Raw genomic sequence first — 22,748 nt, forward strand, 5'->3', positions numbered from 1 at the left:
GTGTGTGTGTGTGTGTGTGTGTGTGTGTGTGTGTGTAGCAGGAGCAGTTTAACGGGCAGGGTGGCACATTGAACCCTCTGGCTGCAGGGGGGCAAACTGGAGCCTACAACAACTTCAACCAACCAAGTGGGGTGAGACACTGTGTGTGTGTGTGTGTTCATCGTGAAGACAGTACCTTTATGTCCCCCACATGAAGCTATACTGTATATGAAATCTATGAAAAAGGTTAATCTGCAACACGATTTGATACAATATGTGGGGGTCCCTGCTTCATCTCCCTCTCAACTAAGGGGTCCCTGCTTCATCTCTCTCTCAGCTAAGGGGTCCCTGCTTCATCTCCCTGTCAGCTAAGGGGTCCCTGCTTCATCTCTCTCTCAGCTAAGGGGTCCCTGCTTCATCTCCCTCTCAACTAAGGGGTCCCTGCTTCATCTCTCTCTCAGCTAAGGGGTCCCTGCTTCATCTCTCTCTCAGCTAAGGGGTCCCTGCTTCATCTCTCTCTCAGCTAAGGGGTCCCTGCTTCATCTCTCTCTCAGCTAAGGGGTCCCTGCTTCATCTCTCTCTCAACTAAGGGGTCCCTGCTTCATCTCTCTCTCAGCTAAGGGGTCCCTGCTTCATCTCTCTCTCAGCTAAGGGGTCCCTGCTTCATCTCTCTCTCAACTAAGGGGTCCCTGCTTCATCTCTCTCTCAGCTAAGGGGTCCCTGCTTCATCTCTCTCTCAGCTAAGGGGTCCCTGCTTCATCTCTCTCTCAACTAAGGGGTCCCTGCTTCATCTCTCTCTCAGCTAAGGGGTCCCTGCTTCATCTCTCTCTCAACTAAGGGGTCCCTGCTTCATCTCTCTCTCAGCTAAGGGGTCCCTGCTTCATCTCCCTCTCAACTAAGGGGTCCCTGCTTCATCTCCCTGTCAGCTAAGGGGTCCCTGCTTCATCTCCCTGTCAGCTAAGGGGTCCCTGCTTCATCTCCCTGTCAGCTAAGGGGTCCCTGCTTCATCTCCCTGTCAGCTAAGGGGTCCCTGCTTCATCTCTCTCTCAACTAAGGGGTCCCTGCTTCATCTCCCTGTCAGCTAAGGGGTCCCTGCTTCATCTCTCTCTCAGCTAAGGGGTCCCTGCTTCATCTCTCTCTCAACTAAGGGGTCCCTGCTTCATCTCCCTGTCAGCTAAGGGGTCCCTGCTTCATCTCTCTCTCAACTAAGGGGTCCCTGCTTCATCTCTCTCTCAGCTAAGGGGTCCCTGCTTCATCTCCCTCTCAACTAAGGGGTCCCTGCTTCATCTCCCTGTCAGCTAAGGGGTCCCTGCTTCATCTCCCTGTCAGCTAAGGGGTCCCTGCTTCATCTCCCTGTCAGCTAAGGGGTCCCTGCTTCATCTCTCTCTCAGCTAAGGGGTCCCTGCTTCATCTCTCTCTCAGCTAAGGGGTCCCTGCTTCATCTCTCTCTCAGCTAAGGGGTCCCTGCTTCATCTCTCTCTCAACTAAGGGGCTCCTTGGCCTGCTTCAGGGAGACGCCAGCCTCTCCTTAGAGCTGCTTGTTCTTTGGGTCGTGACCCACATTTCCTGGAGCGTAGTTTAAGAGCATAGGAATCAAGAATGTCCAGGAGAGAAGCTTTGCTTTGCCTTCTGCTCAGCTCTCTTTTGTCTCCTTCTCTTGGCTGTGGCTCAATATAAGCATGTAAAAAGAAACGTCAGACATCATTAGAAAAACGTGTCATTTGTGGAAATTGATAAAAAGACATCAAATGCAAGTTCAAGACGGTGCCAAATTCAGACCATGTTGTGATCAGAGCCTGTTAAGCAGTTCGGTGCTTGAGCCATAAACCTAAAATATGCCTGGGCCATCAAACAATGGTGTAAAAATAAAAAATAGAATCATCCTACCTCTGTCAGAACAAAGCTGTTTCTCAAGTGGTGATTATAAATATTTCACTATGAAAACTAATAATGACTGAATAATAACTACATAAAATCCACTGGAACGCAGGTTTTTGTTTCTATTTTCTTTCCTGAAAGTAAAGTTTTTAACTTTTCTACTGTACAAGGTTTTATATTGTCGTTGTCGGGTGGAAACCTTGTATGTCCAAGACCGTTCGTTTTGTATTCATCAAAAATCGAACTAAACTAGTGAAAACAGCAGATCTACAAGCACACAACGCCTCGCACCGCGAGGCGTTGTACGGCCTTGTACAATGAAGCAGGGCTTTATTTTAGGAAAAAACATACAAATTTGAAACTTGGAGATACAAGGTTTCTGCCCGACAGTGACGATATATCGATATATAAGGTCTGACAGAGAAAATATACAACGAATCAACTTGTGGCTTGGGGTCTAGAGCAGTGGTCCTCAACATGTGGGTTGGGGTCCCCAGATGATTGCTTAATGTGCAACATTGTTTCTCACTCAACCGTAAACAAACAAACAGTATTACACTGTAAGTGTACAGTATATAGGGTAACTGCACATTGATTACTTTTGACCATTACTGCGTCAAAGTAATCAACAAACTACTATAAAAAAAGGTCAAACATTGGCCAATTGTCAAATAATAAAAAGAAAGAGGGAAAGATTGTGAAAATAGTCGAGCTTGTAGATCAGCTATTTTCACAATATGTATATCTGGAACTGAGTTATAAAAATGTAATGCCTCAACCCCCTCAAGTGCTTATCAGGTTGGGGGGGGGGTCCCCAGTTCAAAAATGATTATTTTGGGGGGGTCGCAGCCTAAAAAGGTTGAGAACCACCAGCATGACCAGGTTCAGTGCCCAGCTTTTCTCACAGGTCTGGGGATTGGTTACCCTTTTAAGATACTCTCGCTCTCTTTCAATTCAATTCAATTCAAAGGGCTTTATTGGCATGAGAAAACATACGTTTACATTGCCAATACAATCAGAACAAAATATGTACAGGTGAAAACAGTTTTCATGCATCACGGTAACGTGCAGGCAGAGCAGGGATATATACAATGGTTTTTAAGGTGGTTGGGTTCCATTTGATATCCTTCTCAGCAGCTCTTTTCTCTCTCTCTCTCTCAGCCCGGGCGAGTGTTGCCAGGTTACCCCAGCTCTCCTCTCCCTGGTAACCCGACTCCTCCCATCACCCCTGGCAGCTCCATGGCTCCGCCCTACATGTCACCTAACAGCGACGTGAAGCCGACGCCTTCTTCCTTCCTGCCAGACATCAAGCCAAATATGGCCAGCCTGGCTCCTCCCCCTCCTACTGGTAAGTACACACACACACTAACTATTGATTTGTAAAACTATCGATCGATCTGTCTACTTTCTTGTGTTTTTCCTATTGCTTTATTGTGCTGAAAGTGTTGAATGTCAGCTCTAATGCTGCGTTCACATTGGCAAATACAAAAGATACACAGCATATTTGTAGGTTTGTATCTTTGCAGCTGAAGTTGGAAACCAGCTCAAACTTTTTTTGTAGCAGCTTTTGCAGCAGCTACAAACGTTGGATGTGTCTTTGTTGCGACCGTCAGGTAGCAAGTTACTATGAAAAGCTCTACCGGCTGTCCGTCCGTCACGTCACACTTTTCCCCCTACTCTATCTCTGGCACCGTTGGCCCTATCCATGCCAAACTTTGCGCACACACTCCTTGGATGGCATCTGATTTCTCACATGGCCCTCTTCTAGCGCCACCATCAGGCAGATCTTTGCAAAACACATTGTTGGACACTGCTCCTACAGATTTTGGCACGCAATCACGCAAAGCGGTACACAGTATCTCTAAAGTCATGTCATCAACTTGGAACTGTCCCATTTCCCATATTCCCTCCTGATTGGCTACGATTGCCTTCTAAAGTTTGTGTATGCGACGTGACGGTATGCGATGTATCCTTCCTAACTAGGTACCAATAGGATGTGTCCTTCCTAACTAGGTACCAATAGGATGTGTCCTTCCTAACTAGGTACCAATAGGATGTATCCTTCCTAACTAGGTACCAATAGGATGTGTGCTTCCTAACTAGGGACCAATAGGATGTATCCTTCCTAACTAGGTACCAATAGGATGTATCCTTCCTAACTAGGGACCAATAGGATGTGTGCTTCCTAACTAGGTACCAATAGGATGTGTGCTTCCTAACTAGGTACCAATAGGATGCATCCTTCCTAACTAGGTACCACGGTGATACGATGTATTCATCCAAACGAGACGGAGCAGTAAAGTTGAAACATCTTTTGTTGACTTCCTGGTTGTTAATAGGTAACCCGAGCGACGACCTCCGGCTGACCTTCCCCGTGCGCGACGGCGTCGTATTAGAACCCTTCAGACTGGAACACAACCTGGCCGTCAGCAACCACGTCTTCCAACTCCGAGACTCCGTCTACAAGACTCTTATATTAAGGTACTACACACTCTGTCTAAGACTCTTATATTAAGGTACTACACAGACTCTGTCTAAGACTCTTATATTAAGGTACTACACACTCTGTCTACAAGACTCTTATATTAAGGTACTTCACAGACTCTGTCTACAAGACTCTTATATTAAGGTACTACACAGACTCTGTCTAAGACTCTTATATTAAGGTACTACACACTCTGTCTACAAGACTCTTATATTAAGGTACTACACAGACTCTGTCTAAGACTCTTATATTAAGGTACTGCACAGACTGTCTACAAGACTCTTATATTAAGGTACTACACAATTTTATATATATATATATATATATATATATATATATATATATATATATATATATATATATATATATATATATATATATATATACACACACACTCTATAATAAACAAACACATCTAAGACATTTCATAAATAAAATAAGAAGTAGTGAAAATGGCTGATCTACAAGCTCAAAACGCGGCACGAAAATGCTGTTTTCACTAGTTTGGGTCCTGGGCAAATGTCTAATTTCTCTTTTGGGTCACGCTTTAAAAGGTGTCAGTTGTCAAAAATGTTTTCAAGTCAAGAGAAGATTTGCGTTTCGCCACAATTATTCAAGAACAGGGGGTCCGGAACCCTAGGGGGTCCTCAGAGTTACTACTAGGGGGGCCACCAAATCTTTGTGTGATGGGAACGTTTTTTTTTCTTTTTTTTTTTACATTACTTGAACCCTAGCATCCCTATTCTGAGGGGAACGCAAGGCGGCGTGAGCTTGTAGATCGGCTATTTTAAGCAAAGCGGTTTGGTGTAGGGGAAACAGAGCAGACAAAGTACACATTTTCTAGGTATTTAAATGTTTTATGTGCAAGCTCTCAGCGTTGCAGTTCCATGAAGAGTTAGAACAGGGAACAGAGGGGAGAGGAACACCTAACACAGAACAGATCAGATAACAGGAAGGCACAAGACAAACCAAATAATACAAAGTCCAACATGCACAAGGTGCAATGATGACACAAAGACATTGCAATGAATGAATAGAGGTTCCACCAGGGAAGGGCCAAAACATATCCAGCATGTCCATCCATGCTGTTGAAACCTCATGTCTGAAACGTTATAGAAATAGCAGCCGTTATGTACAATCAGAGTGTCATGTGCATGGTTAAAGTGGTTAAAGTTATGTACAATCAGAGTGTCATGTGCATGGTTCAGAGTGTCATGTGCATGGTTAAAGTGGCACAGATAAATGTCGGGTATAAAATCATAGTTTCATGGTTAAGTGGCAGTGCGTCATGGAGACAGGGCTTGTTCAGTAGTCTGATGGTTATCAGGTGGAAACTCTACAGAAGTCTGGTGCTAAGGGTTCTGATCTCTCTGTGTCTCTAAAGCTTCTGATCTCTCTGTGTCTCTAAAGCTTCTGATCTCTCTGTGTGTCTCTGTGTCTCTCTAATGCTGCTGATCTCTCTCTCTCAGGCCAGACTTGGAGCTCCAGTTTAAATGCTACCACCATGAGGACCGACAGATGAACACTAACTGGCCAGCCTCTGTCCAGGTTAGCGTGCGCACACAAACGCACACACGCACGCACGCACGCACGCACGCACACACACACACACACACACACACACACACACACACACCCTCCCTTGCTTTGCACCATATCAAATCAACAACTTACATTAGGCCTAGACGGTATATGGGCTACATTGGCTTTCTATATCATATCATAACATCACATAACATCAATGCCAATCATAGTCTGAGGTACACGGTTGGGTTTATTGGCCGCTGAGTGAAGTTAATAAATAAACCATATTTAGGCTAATGCTTTTACTTAGTCAAAAGTAATATTTGTACACAGGGCTGTTAGCAAAACAGACTGTACAGAGTTTTATAAAGTTGTATCGACCTTTTTCTGTGAGAATTTACTTTAGAATTATGTGTGGAACACATTCGGAGAACAGCTGACATACAAGCTCACGTCACGTCGCAGATGCAGCTGTTGTGAGCTTGGAGATCAGGGGTTTTCAAAGTGGGTGACGGGGCACCCTGGGGTGCCGTGAGATCATTTGATAATATTTGGAATTTATTTGGACACTTGAAGAAATATTTAGTATAATTTTAAACTTGAAGTACAAAGTTATTTTCAGTCAGTTCTAACCAAAATGGCTGTTATCTCAATGTTTTCCTCACAACATAATCACTAAAATATCGTCACTGTCAGGCAGAAACCTCTGTCGCACAAAACTAGTGAAAACAGCAGATCTACAAGCACACAACGCCTCGCATCATTTAGTACATTTTATAGATGATAAATACAAAAAGAAAGGTTTTGGACATACAAGTTTTCCACCCGACAACGACGATATGCTATAAATATAAGGTGCTGGGAGTGGAAATGATAATGTAGGGGTGATTAAATTATAATGTAGGGGTGCCTGGGATTAAAACAATATTTATAGGGTGCCTCGGATTAAAACAATATTTATAGGGTGCCCTGAGACTAAACGGTTTGGGAATCCCTGCTGTAGATCACTCTCAGCTGCGACGCCGGAAACTGCTGCACACCTTCTGCGCAATGCATGATGGGACGTTAGAAAGGTGTGGATAAGGGGGCACGGTGGCGCAGTGGTTAGCGCTTCACCTCACAGCTAGAAGGTCCTGGGTTCGATTCCCGCCGGGGGACGCTGTGGGTGCTGGGGGCGTGTTTCTCCCTCCGCGTCATCAGCGCCCACACCCTAGGTGGGGTTGGCGATGGGGCCTTTCTGTGTGGAGTTTGCATGTTCTCCCCGTTTCTCCTAGGGTTGACACCCTCACAAAAACATGCAGTAATCCTGGTCTCAATAATGCCTCCCCCTGGCCAGCCGGGGCGCTTGATGGAGGGGAAAGGAACTGGTTGGAATAACGTGTTCCTTCCACGCGCTACATCCATCCCGGGGAAATCCCCCCTGTCAGGTGAAAAGAAGCAACTTGGACTACTCATGCATTGAAGGAAGCATGAGGTCAGTCCGTTGTCTCCCCAGGCGCGGCAGAGGGAGAGCAGAGCCCAGGATTACATAGGCAATTGGCACTGGGTGAAAAAATGGGTTGCAAAATCGTGGGATAAAAATGTATATAAAAAAAAAAAGAAAGTTGTGGATAAAGTGACCATTTGTTGCCCTTCATTGCCTCACCCAGCCCTCTCTCTCTCCCTCCCTCCCTCCCTCTCTCCCCGTCCTCCAGGTCAGTGTTAATGTCTCTCTCCCCCTCTCTCTCCCCCAGGTCAGTGTTAACGCCACTCCGCTGACCATCGAGAGAGGAGACAACAAGACGTCTCATAAACCACTGTACCTGAAGCAGGTCTGTCAGCCTGGGAGGAACACGATACAGATCACTGTCACCGCCTGCTGCTGTGTACGTATGCACACACACGCACGCACGCGCGCGCGCGCGCGCACACACACACACACACACACACACACACACACACACACACACACACACACACACACACACACACACACACCCTCGCTTTGCACACGCGTGCATGGATTAAAGTTCTCAGTTGCCACGACTGCTTCTAAAGAAGCCTGTTGCGCAGAGAAAACGACCTACGGTCTACGGGCTGTTTTCAGTTATTCTTAGCGTTGTAGTGGGTCAAACTAGTATTTTTGTATAAAAGCAAAGGTTAAAGCCTCAGTCTGCGAGGTCCTCACCTGGTTGGCAGTACTGGATGTAAAACAGCGAGTAACGATGTTACTAAAACATCGTCATTTTACATATTGCGTTAATTGTTTAGGAAACGGCGCTAGTGTGGGGGGCTCCTTTCACTCTATATACTGTATTATGTAAATATGAATTTGTACTTACAGTGTCTGTCTGTCTGTCTGTCTGTCTGTCTGTCTGTCCAGTCCCATCTGTTTGTCCTTCAGTTGGTCCATCGTCCGTCAGTCCGCTCGGTCCTCCAAGGTCTGATGAAGAAACGTCTGCTGCCTGCAGAACACTGTGTTACCAAGAGTGAGTTATTTTATTAAAGGACAACTTAGTGTTTTTACAACAAGGGTTCATATTTTAGATTGCAATTAGAGAAAACAAAAGATGAGTGTTAAAATGTTTTCATTTACTGCTTTCTATTGTTTTAGCCATTTTAATGACATTGATTTCAGTGGTTGGGGGCATGCGTACAAGTCGCTAAATATGTCATTTTAGACTCAACTAACCTCTCTCTCTCTCTCTCTCTCTCTCTCTCTGTGTCTCTCTCTCCCTCTCCCTCTCCCCCTCCCTCCCTCCCTCCCTCCCTCCCTCCCTCCCTCTCCAGTAAAGCGTAACTTCAGCAGTGGGACCATTCCAGGGACCCCTGGGATGAACGGAGAGGATGGCGTTGAACAAACGGCTATCCGTGTGTCTCTCAAATGTCCAATCACGTTCCGACGCATCCAGCTTCCCGCACGGGGTCACGATTGTCGACACATACAGGTCAGACCAACAACAACAACACGTTTACCATCGTAGCACATTAGGACATTAGACCATACAAACTTTCTCAGTTGTGAGATAAATTTTGCTTTAATCCATGTGACCGCTGCAGGTCAACTGGTACATTACAACCTGATTAAGCCATACATCAACACAGTTCTGTCTGACCTCTGACCTTACGTACCTAACTGTCTGTCTGCAGTGTTTTGACTTGGAGTCGTACCTTCAGTTGAACTGTGAGAGGGGGACGTGGCGCTGTCCTGTATGCAAGTATGTCTCCCTTTATGTTTACATTTAGTTGAACTGTGAGAGGGGGACGTGGCGCTGTCCTGTATGCAAGTATGTCTCCCTTTATGTTTACATTTAGTTGGGTTTTTAGATTTTCAATTTCAGTTTAGTTCTAGTTAGTCTTATCCTAGCCTCGGAAACCCAGGCTTAAGCCTGGGCCAGCCCCCCTATAACTGTACTGGTTCATGACATTTTAATTGTATATAAAATAAATGTAGCCGTTCAGATATCTTATTTTACATCAGTATTGTTCATGTGAACTGTATGTTTAGGCTTATCCATTATAATGATAAAATCGCTTTGATTTATCACTGGTTTTCCACCGCGGATCACTGTGCGCACGCACACACACACACACACACACACACACACACACACACACACACACACACACACACACACACACACACACACACACACACACAGATAACTACTGTGCTGTATGTGTGTGCATGTGACTGTGTTTAAGAGAGCATTGGCTCTGCATCTTCAGCCAATCTTGAGCAAAACATGTCATAACGTCACAAGGCAGCACTTTGCCATTTATCATAATACGAGCAATTATACGTATACACAGATGTATTCATATTAATGGATAGAAAAAAGTTACGTCCTTTACATAAAGATAATAAAAGAGCTTGTAGATCTGCTATTTTTGCCAAATGTTCACCTATTATGACTTGAACAGGGAAGCCAGGGTACATGTGGTTACGGTTGTTTGTGTAGAAATGGTTTATCTGTTCTTCTAACTTCCTCTCTCTCTCTGTGTGTGTGTGTGTGTGTGTGTGTGTGTGGTGACTCTGTGTGTGCACATGCAGTAAGACAGCTCTGTTAGAAGGTTTAGAAGTGGACCAGTACATGCTTGGAATCCTGATCTACGTCCAAAAGTAAGGCTTTCTTCTTCTCTTCTCCTTAATCCTTTGTACAGTATGTGCCTAATATCAGAGTTCCCACGGTCATGAAATTCCTGGAAATATTTTGAAATTAGAAAAATATTTTTCCAGTACTGGAAAAGTTTTGGAATTGATCAAGGGTCCTGGAAGGTCCTGGTAAAAAATAGCTATGCATTGTCTTTGGTTATTGATTTTGTTAATACAGAAATGACAAATTAAACATTGGCCAAATTGTCAAATATTAGAGGCAGAAATTGTAAAACGTGAGGCGTTGTGAGCATGTAGATCGGCTATTTTCACAATAAAACCGTGTTATACAAAATTATTTTGAAAAGGTTGAGAACCACTGGCATACACTGCCTGTCTTTGGGCATTGCTCATAGGAGTAAGCGACTCGTTATTGAGCTGAATTATTGTTATATAGTCCTGGAAATCGGGTTAAATATTCTGGAAAGGTTTTGGTAATTAATTGGTAAAAATGTGTGGGAACCCTGCTAATATCAGTGGTGGAAAGTACATTTACTCAAGTACAATTATGAGGTATTTTTTTCAACAAAAAAAAAACGTGTATTTTGATGCTAATCCTCTTGTATTTTTACGTTGGTACTTCTTCTTCCATCACTCACCGTGTCTCTGACTGTGCTTGTAGATCTGCTATTTTTGAAAAATCGTGAAAATTAGAATTTTGACCCGATTCTATAAAGCCGGTTTTCCACAGGCCCAACTACACACCACTCCACACCACACCGCCCACTTGTGTCAGGTTTTCCACTACAAGGAACTGGGTAGAGTGGTGTGAAAGTGGTACTTAACGGGGTACTTAAACAGCTCCACTCTCGAGTGGAGCCGGCCTGGGCTAAGTGAGGCCAAATCAGTGACGTATACACGCTGCTGATACTGATTGGTCAGAGACAGAGTCTTACGGCTGAGCTGTGTCTTTCAACACAACAACTTGAGACAGATTTTAGTATGCAGTCACGGCTGCAAATCAAATATAAAAGCAAAGCCTGTTTGTTTTATATATCTGTTTATAAAGAGGACGATTAGGCAGAATTGTGTTCCCCAGCCCTGCAGTTGAGATACCACGAAGCACCAAGAACATTAAACAACACAAACAGTGGACATAGGCTATATCGTCGCGAGTCGCAATTATCAACGGCAAATGCGTCGGCAATCCGTTATTTTATATAGATCTCAGTGAGATGTCTCCTGTTTGTATTTGTAACTGCATGTGTTGAACGAATCTACTGTACAGTAGCCTACATGACATGTACTGTCCTGTTGCTGCGCTAGCATAGCCTCTACATTAGCTTACTTCTTTGGGGAGTTTGGCCAATAAAGTTATAATTTGACCATGAACATCCCAACGTTAGTCGTCGCTATAGTTGTTAAGACTTGATTTAGACCTGTGTGAGTGTGTGGCATCTAAAACATTGTCCACCACATCTCCGTGTTGAATGGGGAAAATAATCTACAGTAGCCTACATGTACTGTACTGTAGCTTAGCATGTATGCTAGTGCAACTAGCCTCTACTCTTCTTTGTGTGGTTTGGCCAATAAAGTTATTATTTGACTATGTTCACCCCGACGTTAGTCGTCGCTATAGTTGTAAAGACTCGATGAAGACCTGTGTGAGTGTGTGGCATCTAAAACATTGTCCACCACATCTCTAAAAATAATTAGCGCAAGTTAGCATCTCCGTTGTGTTTACAGACTGAGAACGAGTATCCGTATGTTGAAAGGGGCGTCGATATATTTCGGGAGCGGAGGGGAGGAGGGGGAGAGGAGGGGAGGGTACTGTAGTGGAAAACCTACATAAAAAATGCGGTGCGGTGTCGTGCCGTGTCGTGTAGTGTCGGGCTAAAAAGTGGTATGGAAAACCGGCTTAAGTGTCTTTTGAATCCTTCTAAGGTTTTCTTTTTAAAACCTATGTTTCTATGTCAGCAATCTGGCTGGCCATCGTCAAAGAAAAGGTCCTTTTCACTTAACTGGAGCTCAGTTAGTCTGTTCTTGAGAGACTACTATGTCAGTGGTTCTCAAACCTTTTCATGTCAAGGACCCCCAAAATGATATTTATTTGGCCACGGACCCCCATCTGAAAATATCTAGTTCCAGGGACCACCCCAGAAGCAAAATTTGAGTTACAAACGTTTGCTTTGAAAATACATATATTCAAAGATTTGCTGGAATTTTCACAACTTTTTTTATATATATTATATATTGTATATCTGCTATTTTTCAATGGTTAAAGCATTCAATAATCCCAGGCCTAAATGGGTTAATACCGAACTTGAACAGACCATTGTTTCACGTTGATACTTCTTCTCCCATCGCTAACCGTCTCTCTGACCGTGCAGCTCGGACTACGAGGAGATCTCCATCGACCCGGTGTGCAGCTGGAGGCCGGTTCCGGTGAAACCCGACCTGGGCATCAAGGAGGAGTCTGACGGCCCGGTGCTGAAGCGCTGTCGCACGTTAAGCCCCTCCCACATGGTGCTGCCTAGCGTCATGGAGATGATCGCATCGCTAGGCCCCTCCCCCTCGCTCTCCTCCTCTAACCCCGCCCCCTCGGCCTCTGGATCCTCCCCCATGCAGTACTCCTCCCTGCCCAGTGGGGGCGCCTCGGGGCCCAACAACGGCAACAACGGGCAAGAATACCCTGGACAAGGTGGGATTTGATTGGCTGGATGGGTGAATGGATGTCTTTATTGCAGACTCATGGCCCATAGAATAAACTTTGTCACTGTCGGGCATAAACCTTGTATACAAGTTTCAAAATAAAATGTCCATTCGTAAATTAAAGCCCTACTTCATCATACAAGAGTGTCGCACAAAAGTAGTGAAAATAGCAGATCTACAAGCACACAACGCCTCGTGGTGCGAGGCGTTGTGTGCTTGTATATCGCCTATTTTCACTAGTTTAAATCATTTTTAAAATGATAAATTCCAAACGACTGGTTTTGGACATATAGGGTTTCCACCTGACAGCGACGATATAATTACATACAACAAATGAAGGTGTACTGAGCACTATAAGAACATGTGAATCATATAGTTATGTTTATAGTTCTAGTGCTCAGTGTGACTGGCAATTAGACAGGCCATTTGTGACAGTTAGAGGAGTATCTAGTGACAGTTAGAGGAGTATCTAGTGCAGTCCCTCACAAGGTTACTTAACTGTTCTGCCGCCGTTGACAGTCCTCACCGTCATTGAAAGGGTTAATACCATGGCGCCGTTGACGGTGAGGACTGTGAATCTTACTGTATATACAGTAAAGATATTATTACTTACTTAATGTCGCTCCGGTCCCGCTCGCATCGGTAATGTCGGCGATTTGTTTACAACGCACGTTGGGCGTGCACGCGAAGTGAAGCTCCTCAATGTTAAGTCAATGGAGAGGCCCATAAAGAAACTTCATTTAAACAAAATAGCCATTTTGAGACATTTTGCAGCAGATCTAAATGTAAACAAGGCACAAGGCAGGGCGCAGCCATCTTGCCTCTTCTTGTCCCACACTGTCATGTGACTAGATGACGTAATCGTTGCCGTCAAGTGATAATCCAAAAAAACAAAAACAACCCCCTTCCAGCCCTTCAAAATAATAGCGGCGGCCTATGGAGGAAACCGCGTGGCACCGAGGCACCAAGCAACCTTCAGATTAAGAGGCACTAATTGTGTTAATGATGCTATTCACAGAGTCAACCAAGCGACACGTGAATCTATCCATTATGTTCTGAAGAACCACTTGAAAACTCTCTGACTCTTGCATCCACAAACATTTCACTCGCACTGCACCGTCTTCATGTAGGCCTTTTCAGTAAAATCTTCATGGCATCATTGCGACCGTAGGCCGCAGTCAACTATGAAAACCGGCACATCTTGTCCGTATCTTGTCTATTTTTTTTTTTTTTTTTTTTTAATAGCCAAAAGTATAAAAAGAATTATGGTTAAAAAAAGAACGAAAAAGAACTAAGTTAGTTCATTTTGGGGAACCATGAACTTTAGTTCAAAATATAGGATTATGAACTTGAAATGAACTAGTTCATTTTAGAAGTTCTGAACTTGAACTTGAACTAGTTCGTTTTGAAAGTGAACTTTCCCAACACTGGGAGCTGACCTCTACATCTGATTGCCAGATGATGCCCTGTGAGGGCAACCACACTAATAGAATCCCTTTATGCCTAAAGGGCGAGGTCACTTTTCACCCTCAGGGGTCTTACTGGTTATAGGTGATGGATGGATAGACACAGAGAGAGATGGAACTCCAATGGATAGATTTGCGTAGGAGTGATGTGATGGGATAATAGACGTCCTGTAAATCACATAATCTGTGTTTGAAGTACAATGAGAAACATTTTCCGTACAGGAAGATGACTCACTTTAGGACCAGGAAAAAGATGGTCAGACTGGCTGTCTGCACAACTGGGCGTCAACACACACACACACACACACACACACACACACACACACACACACACACACACACACACACACACACACACACACACACACACACACACCCCTGCAGTCTCCAGTACTTATTAGTCAGGGAAAATTATCAGAATACCTGTCAAATCTGTGAATAAATTCCTTACCAAACAATTTCTTCACCAATGTGTTTGTAAAGGTGTCTAGTAACATATCTAACAAAGATTGAAATTCAACATCCCTAGCAAAATGTTTGACAGCTAGGGTAATTTTGGGTCTCATTGACTCACTATACACTGACTACACTATAAAAAAATTACTCCCAAAAAATGTGCTTTAAAGGACAACTTTAGTTTTTTACAACAAGGGTTCAAATTACTATACACTATACTATAAGGGAAACATTACTCTCAAAAAATATGCTTTAAGTGGAATGTGAGGGGTCTAACTAGGTGTTTTTAATTCTTCTGAATCCATTGCAAGCATTTGTTTTGCACGAAAAACATTCCTTGGACCCCCATACCACTGTGGAAAAGTGATTGACTCATCACTAAACCATCATTTTTATTTATTGTTTTTAGCCCAATGAATGTTTTCCGTGCAAAACAAATGCTTGCAATGGATTCAGAATAATTAAAAACACCTAGTTAGACCCCTCACATCCCACTTAAAGGACAACTTTGTTTTTTTTACAACAAGGGTTCATATTTTAGATTATAATTAGAGAAAAGAAAAAGTGAGTTTTAAAATGTTTTCATTTGCTTTGTTCTATTGTTTTATCACATTTACCGTGCTAAAATGTGGGGCATGCGTACGCATGGGGGCATGCGTACAAGTGACTAAATATGTATGTTTAGACACAATAAGCCAGCAGTTTCTATATTGCTATTTACAGTAACACTTCTAGCCCCCATAAGTCACATCCAACCATGAAAGGTTGCGTTGTATCTTGGGAATGGGCTTATTCTGTGTAAAATGACATATTTAGCCACTTGTACGCATGCCCCCAACCACTGAAATAAGAATCTCTAAAACAATAGAAAGAAGTAAATGAAATAATTTTAACTCATCTTTTATATTCTTTAATTACAATCTAAAATTTGAACCCTTGTTGTAAAAAACTAAAGTTGTCCTTTAAAGCACATTTTTTGGGAGTAATTTTTTTATAGTGTAGTCAGTGTATAGTGAGTCAATGAGACCCAGAATTACCCTCGCTGTCAAAGATTTTCCTAGGGATGTTGAATTTCATTCTTTGTTATGTTACTAGACACCTTTACCAACACATGGGTGAAGAAATTGTTTGGTAAAGAATTTATTCCCAGGTTTTTATTAAAATTCCCTGACTATTTAAAGACAACGGAGAGCAACGCCACTCCAACTGTAAAGTTAATACGGATCATAAAATAAATGTCTGCGAGGCAATCATTTAAGGCAATCATTTAAGGCAATTCAAACTAAAGTGTGATAGATGGTTGACTGTGTTGTTGCTGAACCTGGTAGCCCTCGTTTACTGCGATCCGAGTCCTAATAATATTTATTCTTCTCTCTTGTTTCCGTCCCTTCCAGTCCCTCCTTACCCCAGTCAATCCAGCGTGTTTTCGGACTTCTCCAGCGGCGGTCCCGGGACCCCTGGCGGGGTGGGCCGGGAGTTCTCCTCCCCCGGTCCTCCCCCTCCCCTCTCCTACCAGGCTGACCTCCCCAGCGGGCTGCTCACCCCCGACAAACCCCCCCCACACAGCCTCAACTCACAGGTAGCCTGATTGATTGATTGATTGATTGATTGATTGATTGATTGCATTCTGTATTAATAGTAGGCAAATAGTATACAAATAGTATAGTGGTACGATTATTAAACCAGATGTCTTCAACGTTTTCAGGCCAAGGACCCCTTAGTTGAGAGAGAGATGAAACAGGGACCCCCACAACCGTAGATTCCAGGCATATAGTTTCATTGTTTGACAGCATCAGTGTATTTTGGATTCATGTCAATTTGTGTTATCAGATATGTAACCACTTGAACGGTCAATACTACTAATAATAAACTTGACCTTTCACTCTGTACTTAGTGTGCTCTTTTTCCCCTCTACACCAAACCTCTTTGCCGAAAATAGCCGATCTACAAGCTCACGACGCCTCGCAGCGTGAGGCGTTGTGAGCTTGTAGATCTGCTATTTTTGGCTAAAGTTCTCAGAATATGGACACTAGGGTTCAAATGGTTAATATAAAAAAGGAGAAAAAAAAAGGTTTCTATCGCACAGAGATTTTGAGGACCTCCTGTAGTAACTCTGAGGACCCCCTTGGGGTCCCGGACCCCCTGTTGAAGACCCCTGTCTTAAACGCATCGTCTCCTATCACCTCTTCTCCCGCAGATGCCAGGTCGCTTGGACCCCACTTCCCATGGTGCACCACTCTCCCAGCAACAGCAGCAGCAGGGTCTCCATGGTAACCCCCAGATGGGGGGCGGTAACCCCGGCAACCAGATGATGCAGCGCGGCAACCAGAATCCTCGGCTCCAAGGCGACTCCTTCAGTTTGGGGGGGCCAGGGGGGGACGTTCCAGAAGCTGCCCTGGATGTGAGTTTAATACTAATTAATAGGTCATGATCAAAATAATAACTCCTGCTACAATATAGATCAGTGATTCTCAACCTTTTCAGGCCGCGACCCCCAAACGTATCATATTTTATCTGGGAACCCCCCCCCCCCCCCCCAGCAGATCTACATGCTCACAACACCTCGCAACGCGAGGCTTTGTGAGCATGTAGATCTGCTATTTTCACAATTTCTGACTCTAATATTTGACAATATGGCCAATGTTAATTCTATTTTATTTTAGAGGTATTAAAATGGTCTTAAAAGTCCTTAAATTGTCACTTTAGAAATGTGCAGATACCCTCTATATACCTACACTGTATGTTGGGGTTTGTTTACTGTTGAGTGAGAAAACAGTGTTTCACATTAAGCTAATCATCTGGGGACCCCTCCAAAATAGTTTGGGGACCCACCTGGGGGTCCTAACCCCCAGGTTGAGAACCGCTGATATAGAGATGGTATCTTGTAAATGTTTATTATATATATATATATATATATATATTTGTGTGTTTGTGTGTAGTTGCTTCCAGAGTTGACCAATCCAGATGAGTTGCTGTCGTACCTTGGACCCCCTGATCTGCCTAGCAACAACAATGATGACCTGCTGTCCTTATTTGAGAACAACTAAATAGACACACACACACACACACACACACACACACACACACACACACACACACACACACACACACACAGAGCCTGCTAACTGATACACATTCATGCACAACATACACAACGATACACACACACACACACACTATATATATACACACACACACACACACACACACAGTACGGAGAGGAGTTTCGACTAATTTTATAGTCGACTAATCTAACCTGACCAACATCGACTAACCGACTAGTCTGAAAAATAGAAAGACTCAGAAAAGGACATTCTATGCTTGATATAATCTATCCAGTAGCTACAGTGTCTACTAGTGTTCAGTAAAGCTATTCAAGATGTTTAAAAGGGCCTGTTATTATATAGTTAATTATTATAAGAAAATGTATTTGAAAGATTTTATGATGCACTGATCATGATGACATTTTGGGTCTGACAAGACGAGCAGAGAGAGAGTGACAGGTGGAAAACTTTTAACACTTTTGTGATCTAAATCTCTTCTGGGATCACACCTCAAACGCATGCTTTAAACATGCTTTTAATTATTATTTTTTTTAAACATAATGCCGTGAAATAGATTAATTTAGCTCCTGTTCTTTTGTTTTTGTGATTTTTTTTTTTAGTTTTTTTTTAGTTTTTTTATTATTTTTTGTCCGTGGAGCTGTCAAGGGCAGTGTGTCTGTCTGTCTGGCAGTAATGCTGTCTCCTAAAGTAGGGAACAAAAGTACTTCTTGTGCACTGGAAAAGAAAACAGCATCTTGGGGTGACATTAAGGACTCTTAATTAACATATTACAGTGAAGCCCGTTTATAGAAGATGTGATCAAGCAGTTTGGTATTTTTAGAACATTTGGCAATTTCTTTCAGATGTGCTCGTTACAAAACGGCTCAGCATCGGTCAAAAAAACTAAAACAAAAAACACAACGTGAGGTTTTATAGCGGTTTGTACAATTTAGGTTAACCAACTAGTTTTTTCTTTTCTTTTCTTTTTTTTTTTTGCAGACTAGCAGGACAGTCAACGGTTACTTGACTAGTCGGTTAGTCGCACACAGACACGATATACACCTGCACACACACACACACACACACACACACACACACACACACACACACACACACACACACACACACACACACACACACACACACCCTGTATATGCTTACATACCCACAGAAAAAAAGAAATCCTACCATGATGAATTGTGGGTAGAAAAGACTTCCTGTAGAAATATGAACCCTCTGCACCGTCCAAATATGGGTGTTTCCTGTGGCTCACACTTTGACTCCACCCCCTCCTGCCCTGCACTGGACGGGCGGACGGACGGATGGACAGAAGAGGGCAAAACGACAATAATGAGGAAAAAAAAGGTTTTAAATATGAGAATCTTTGATGTAATGAAGTTGATGGTAACTTTATTTGAATGTTTTTTTTTGTTTCCCTGTTTTTTGTTTTTTTTAAATCTCTGAGACAAAACTTCTATTTGATCCTTCATTGTCATTCCCTGTCAGAACGAACGACAAACTACCTTTTTGCAGATGTCTGTGTGTGGAAGGTTTTCCTTTTTTTTTTTTTATCAGTGCCAGCAATAAAAAGCATGGGACAACAAGACACTCTTAAAACCCTTGGTCCTCGGGGACCTCTTAGCTACTGGTCTCCAACACCAGGTGAATGCAAATAGCCGGGGACCCCCAAGCCCAAAAGCTCAAGGAACAGGGTAGGACCTGTGATTTTCTGCCGTACTTTTTATTTCTGTTTTATCTATTAGTTTGGTCATTAAGGTCCACAGAATGAGAGGCCTGCTCTGCCGGAAACGTCGTGAAAAAAAGTTATGGCCATTTGTATATTCACTGTCCCATTGACTCCACTACACTGTGACTACACAGGAAAAGAAAAATATTAAAAAAAGAAAGAAATCTGCTTTACGTAGCATGTGAGGGGTCAAACTGGGGGTTCTTCATGATTCTGAATCCACTGCAAGCATTTGTTTTGCATGAAAAACATTCCTTGGGCTACATTTCGACCCCAGAAAATGGTGAAAAGTGATGAGTCATTAAAAGAAAGTTAAAAAAGGTGATGATTCATCACTTTTCACCGTTTTCTGTGTCTGAATTTTTGCCCAAGGAATGTTTTTCATGCAAAACAAATGCTTGCAATGGATTTTTTTTTAAACTTTTCTTTTATGACTCATCACTTCACCATTTTCTGGGGTCGAAATGTAGCCCAAGGAATGTTTTTCATGCAATAACAATGCTTGCAATGGATTCAGAATCATGAAGAACCCCTAGTTTGACCCCTCACATGCTACTTAAAGCAGATTCTTTTCTTTTTTAAATATTTTTCTTTTCCTGTGTAGTCACAGTGTAGTGGAGTCAATGGGACAGTGAATATACAAATGGCCATAACCTTTTTTCGCGATGTTTCTGGCAGAGCAGGCCTCTCATTCTGTGGACCTTAATGACCAATCTAATAGATGAAACTGAAATAAAAAGTACGGCAGAAAATCACTGGTCTTCTCACATCCTGTAGGGGGGGGGGGGGGGGGGGGTCCCTGACTAAGAATACTTCCTGGTCGGACGCGGCAGGACCAGGACTGAAGAACCAACGAGACGAGACGGTTTTGGTTCTTTGAGCCCATTGGACCTACAGTAGGGATACGTATCCATGAAGGTCCTCCTCTTTGGCCGCACTCACACACCTGCGAGTGGCAACGTGCCAGATAACGCTGGGGGGGGGGGGGGAGAAGGGGGGCGTGGCCATTTATATTCCTTTCCTATGGAAATCACATGGTTTTTGAGCGTCCAATGGGAAGGGGAGGAGCAGGTGCGGGCCGCAACACGTCGGACACATGAAAATCACCTGACTTCCTAAGGCATACATGGGCAACCTTCACTTCATGCGGCCCGCTGGTTAATACCGGAATACTGATATATTATTGATTACAGCTGTTACAATTCCAAAAAATGACCTACTTTAATTCCGTCAGTGTATATTATTAGTAGCTTAATGACTAGTATAGTAGTATGTTTTATGTCCAATGTTTTTGTATTTATGTTCATAAAGTTAACATGAGTATGTGACTAAATGTGTTTGAAATTCAATCAAAATTTTACATTTCAGGATTCCGATTAAAAAATAAAAAACATAAAATAAAAAAATCGATTTCAATTCAAAAGAAGCAAAAATGGCCGGTCTACAAGCTCAAAACGCATCGCAGCACGATGCGTTTTGAGCTTGTAGATCTGCTATTTTTGCTTCTTTTGTATGAGATACTAGAATGACAAAGTAGGACGTAGCAATATGCATTGTGGCCCTCTGGAGTGAAGGTGGAAATATAGTGGCCCTCTGGAGTGAAGGTGGAAATATAGTGGCCCTCTGGAGTGAAGGTGGAAATATAGTGGCCCTCTGGAGTGAAGGTGGGAATAGTGGCCCTCACCATCATCAAAGTTGCCCACCCCTGTCCCAAGGTAATGAATTTAAATGGCCGCGTCCCGTCCCCCCTCCCCTCCCTGTCTCCCCCAATGTATCTGGCAAGTCGCCGCTCGTGAACGTCCCTTGAGTTCGTTCCTTCTCCAAGTACGGTCGGTTGTCTTGGCATCCAAGCCTCCAGGGCCTTGGTGGGTGACGTTGGTACAGCCTAGTTCCACCTCCGCCTCCTCGGACCAGTTCCTCCCCACGTGTCCACACGTTGCTGACCAGTTCCTCCCCACGTGTCCACGCGTTGCTGACCAGTTCCTCCCCACGTGTCCACGCGTTGCTGACCAGTTCCTCCCCACGTGTCCACGCGTTGCTGACCAGTTCCTCCCCACGTGTCCACGCGTTGCTGACCAGTTCCTCCCCACGTGTCCACGCGTTGCTGACCAGTTCCTCCCCACGTGTCCACGCGTTGCTGACCAGTTCCTCCCCACGTGTCCACGCGTTGCTGACCAGTCCCTCCAGCTCCATCAAGGATCCTCCTCCGGAAGCATTTATTGATAAGTCATGTCTGCCTTTTGTGTCACTCTTCTTCGCCGTCTCAGAGCCCTACAGAAGCACAGGCCACGACTGTCGTGTGAAACGGCCACAGCCCCAAACATTTACGCAACGGGATGAGAGTTTTTAAAATGATGAATTTAGGATCAAATCCTGTTGGATAACAGTTGTGGGCGACGCTGCAGCTGTCAGCGCTGGCCCTCATAAACCCTGACCTTTATAGACACACCTCAGAAACCACAGCCACTGTAAGTTATTAACGCTCATCGTCATCCTCATCACCACCATCTTCATCCTGAGATTCTATGTTGTACATTGATTGCAGTCCAAACGGTTGTGATGTAATTTTCTGTGTCCCGCTGAACAGCTGGGGGCTTTTGAAAGAAAAAAAAAAGAAAAACAATGTCCATTGTCAATCAGTATGATTCAGTAACAATGATAATAACCTTTTTAATTTAATAAACAGAAGATAAGACAGACTGCGAGAAGCAAAAGTTTGTTCTAGAACTGAGAAAAACTTCACTTGAGTTTATAATGTTTTGTCGTGTGTGTGTGGATGTGTTGACAAACTGGTGTCTGGCAAAGGAACATAAACTTACTGTCATCACATTGCTTTTATTGTATCACTTTGTCTTTCAAACAGTGTTAAAATACACTGCAAAATAATGAAAAAATATATAAAACGTCAAGCCTCACCAGCGGCGTCAATTGGGTATGGCAGGGGTATGCAGCTGCCATACCCTGGGTCCAAGGGGGAAAATAAAAGTTACTTGTATTCTCCCCATCTTGACAAGATTGTATATTCCCAGGTTCCGCAGGTCAGCTGCACAGGTGCAATGCATTATTGTTAATTGTGGCAAGTTTACTAACATGCCAAGTTTAGCTGCACTTGAACAACCGTTCCAGGCTGCCATATCCAGCCCAAGAAACCGTAGAAACGGGGGGAAAAAATAGAATGTACTTCTTAAAATAAATGTATCATGCCTGTATGGCAACATGACTGGTGTCGAAGCGCGCGTGCAAGACACCAGTCATGTTGCCATACCTTAGCTTGTTCTGAACTGACGCCACTGAGCCTCACTGAGGGATGCTGTTGTCAACATACAGGTTTTCAATAATGAATGTGTATTACTGTGATGGTTATTTTTTGATTGAATACTTT

The 22,748-nt window shown here is 43.5% G+C and overlaps 1 protein-coding gene and 1 long non-coding RNA gene across 2 annotated transcripts in view; both read left to right on the forward strand.

Annotated features, from left to right (window-relative positions):
- zmiz2 (zinc finger, MIZ-type containing 2) overlaps positions 1–19,612 on the forward strand; it is a 42,375-nt gene extending 22,763 nt beyond the window's left edge. The window contains exons 9-21 of the mRNA XM_080739645.1: positions 39–131; positions 3,019–3,205; positions 4,197–4,338; positions 5,812–5,890; positions 7,600–7,731; positions 8,229–8,334; positions 8,636–8,793; positions 8,996–9,063; positions 9,900–9,968; positions 12,332–12,642; positions 15,970–16,154; positions 16,773–16,976; positions 17,515–19,612. Coding sequence (XP_080595771.1) covers positions 39–131; positions 3,019–3,205; positions 4,197–4,338; positions 5,812–5,890; positions 7,600–7,731; positions 8,229–8,334; positions 8,636–8,793; positions 8,996–9,063; positions 9,900–9,968; positions 12,332–12,642; positions 15,970–16,154; positions 16,773–16,976; positions 17,515–17,622 — 1,842 coding nt within the window. The 3' untranslated portion in view covers positions 17,623–19,612. The remainder of the gene's footprint in view (positions 1–38; positions 132–3,018; positions 3,206–4,196; positions 4,339–5,811; positions 5,891–7,599; positions 7,732–8,228; positions 8,335–8,635; positions 8,794–8,995; positions 9,064–9,899; positions 9,969–12,331; positions 12,643–15,969; positions 16,155–16,772; positions 16,977–17,514) is intronic.
- Positions 19,613–20,868: 1,256 nt separating this feature from the next.
- On the forward strand, positions 20,869–22,063 carry LOC308296218. Its single transcript, XR_013962608.1, has 2 exons — positions 20,869–20,940; positions 20,971–22,063. It is a non-coding gene; the product is annotated as an uncharacterized lncRNA (long non-coding RNA).
- The last annotated feature ends 685 nt before the right edge of the window (positions 22,064–22,748 follow it).

This window comes from Nannobrachium achirus, assembly GCF_963921795.1.
Source record: "Nannobrachium achirus genome assembly, chromosome: 12".
NCBI lineage: Eukaryota > Metazoa > Chordata > Actinopteri > Myctophiformes > Myctophidae > Nannobrachium > Nannobrachium achirus.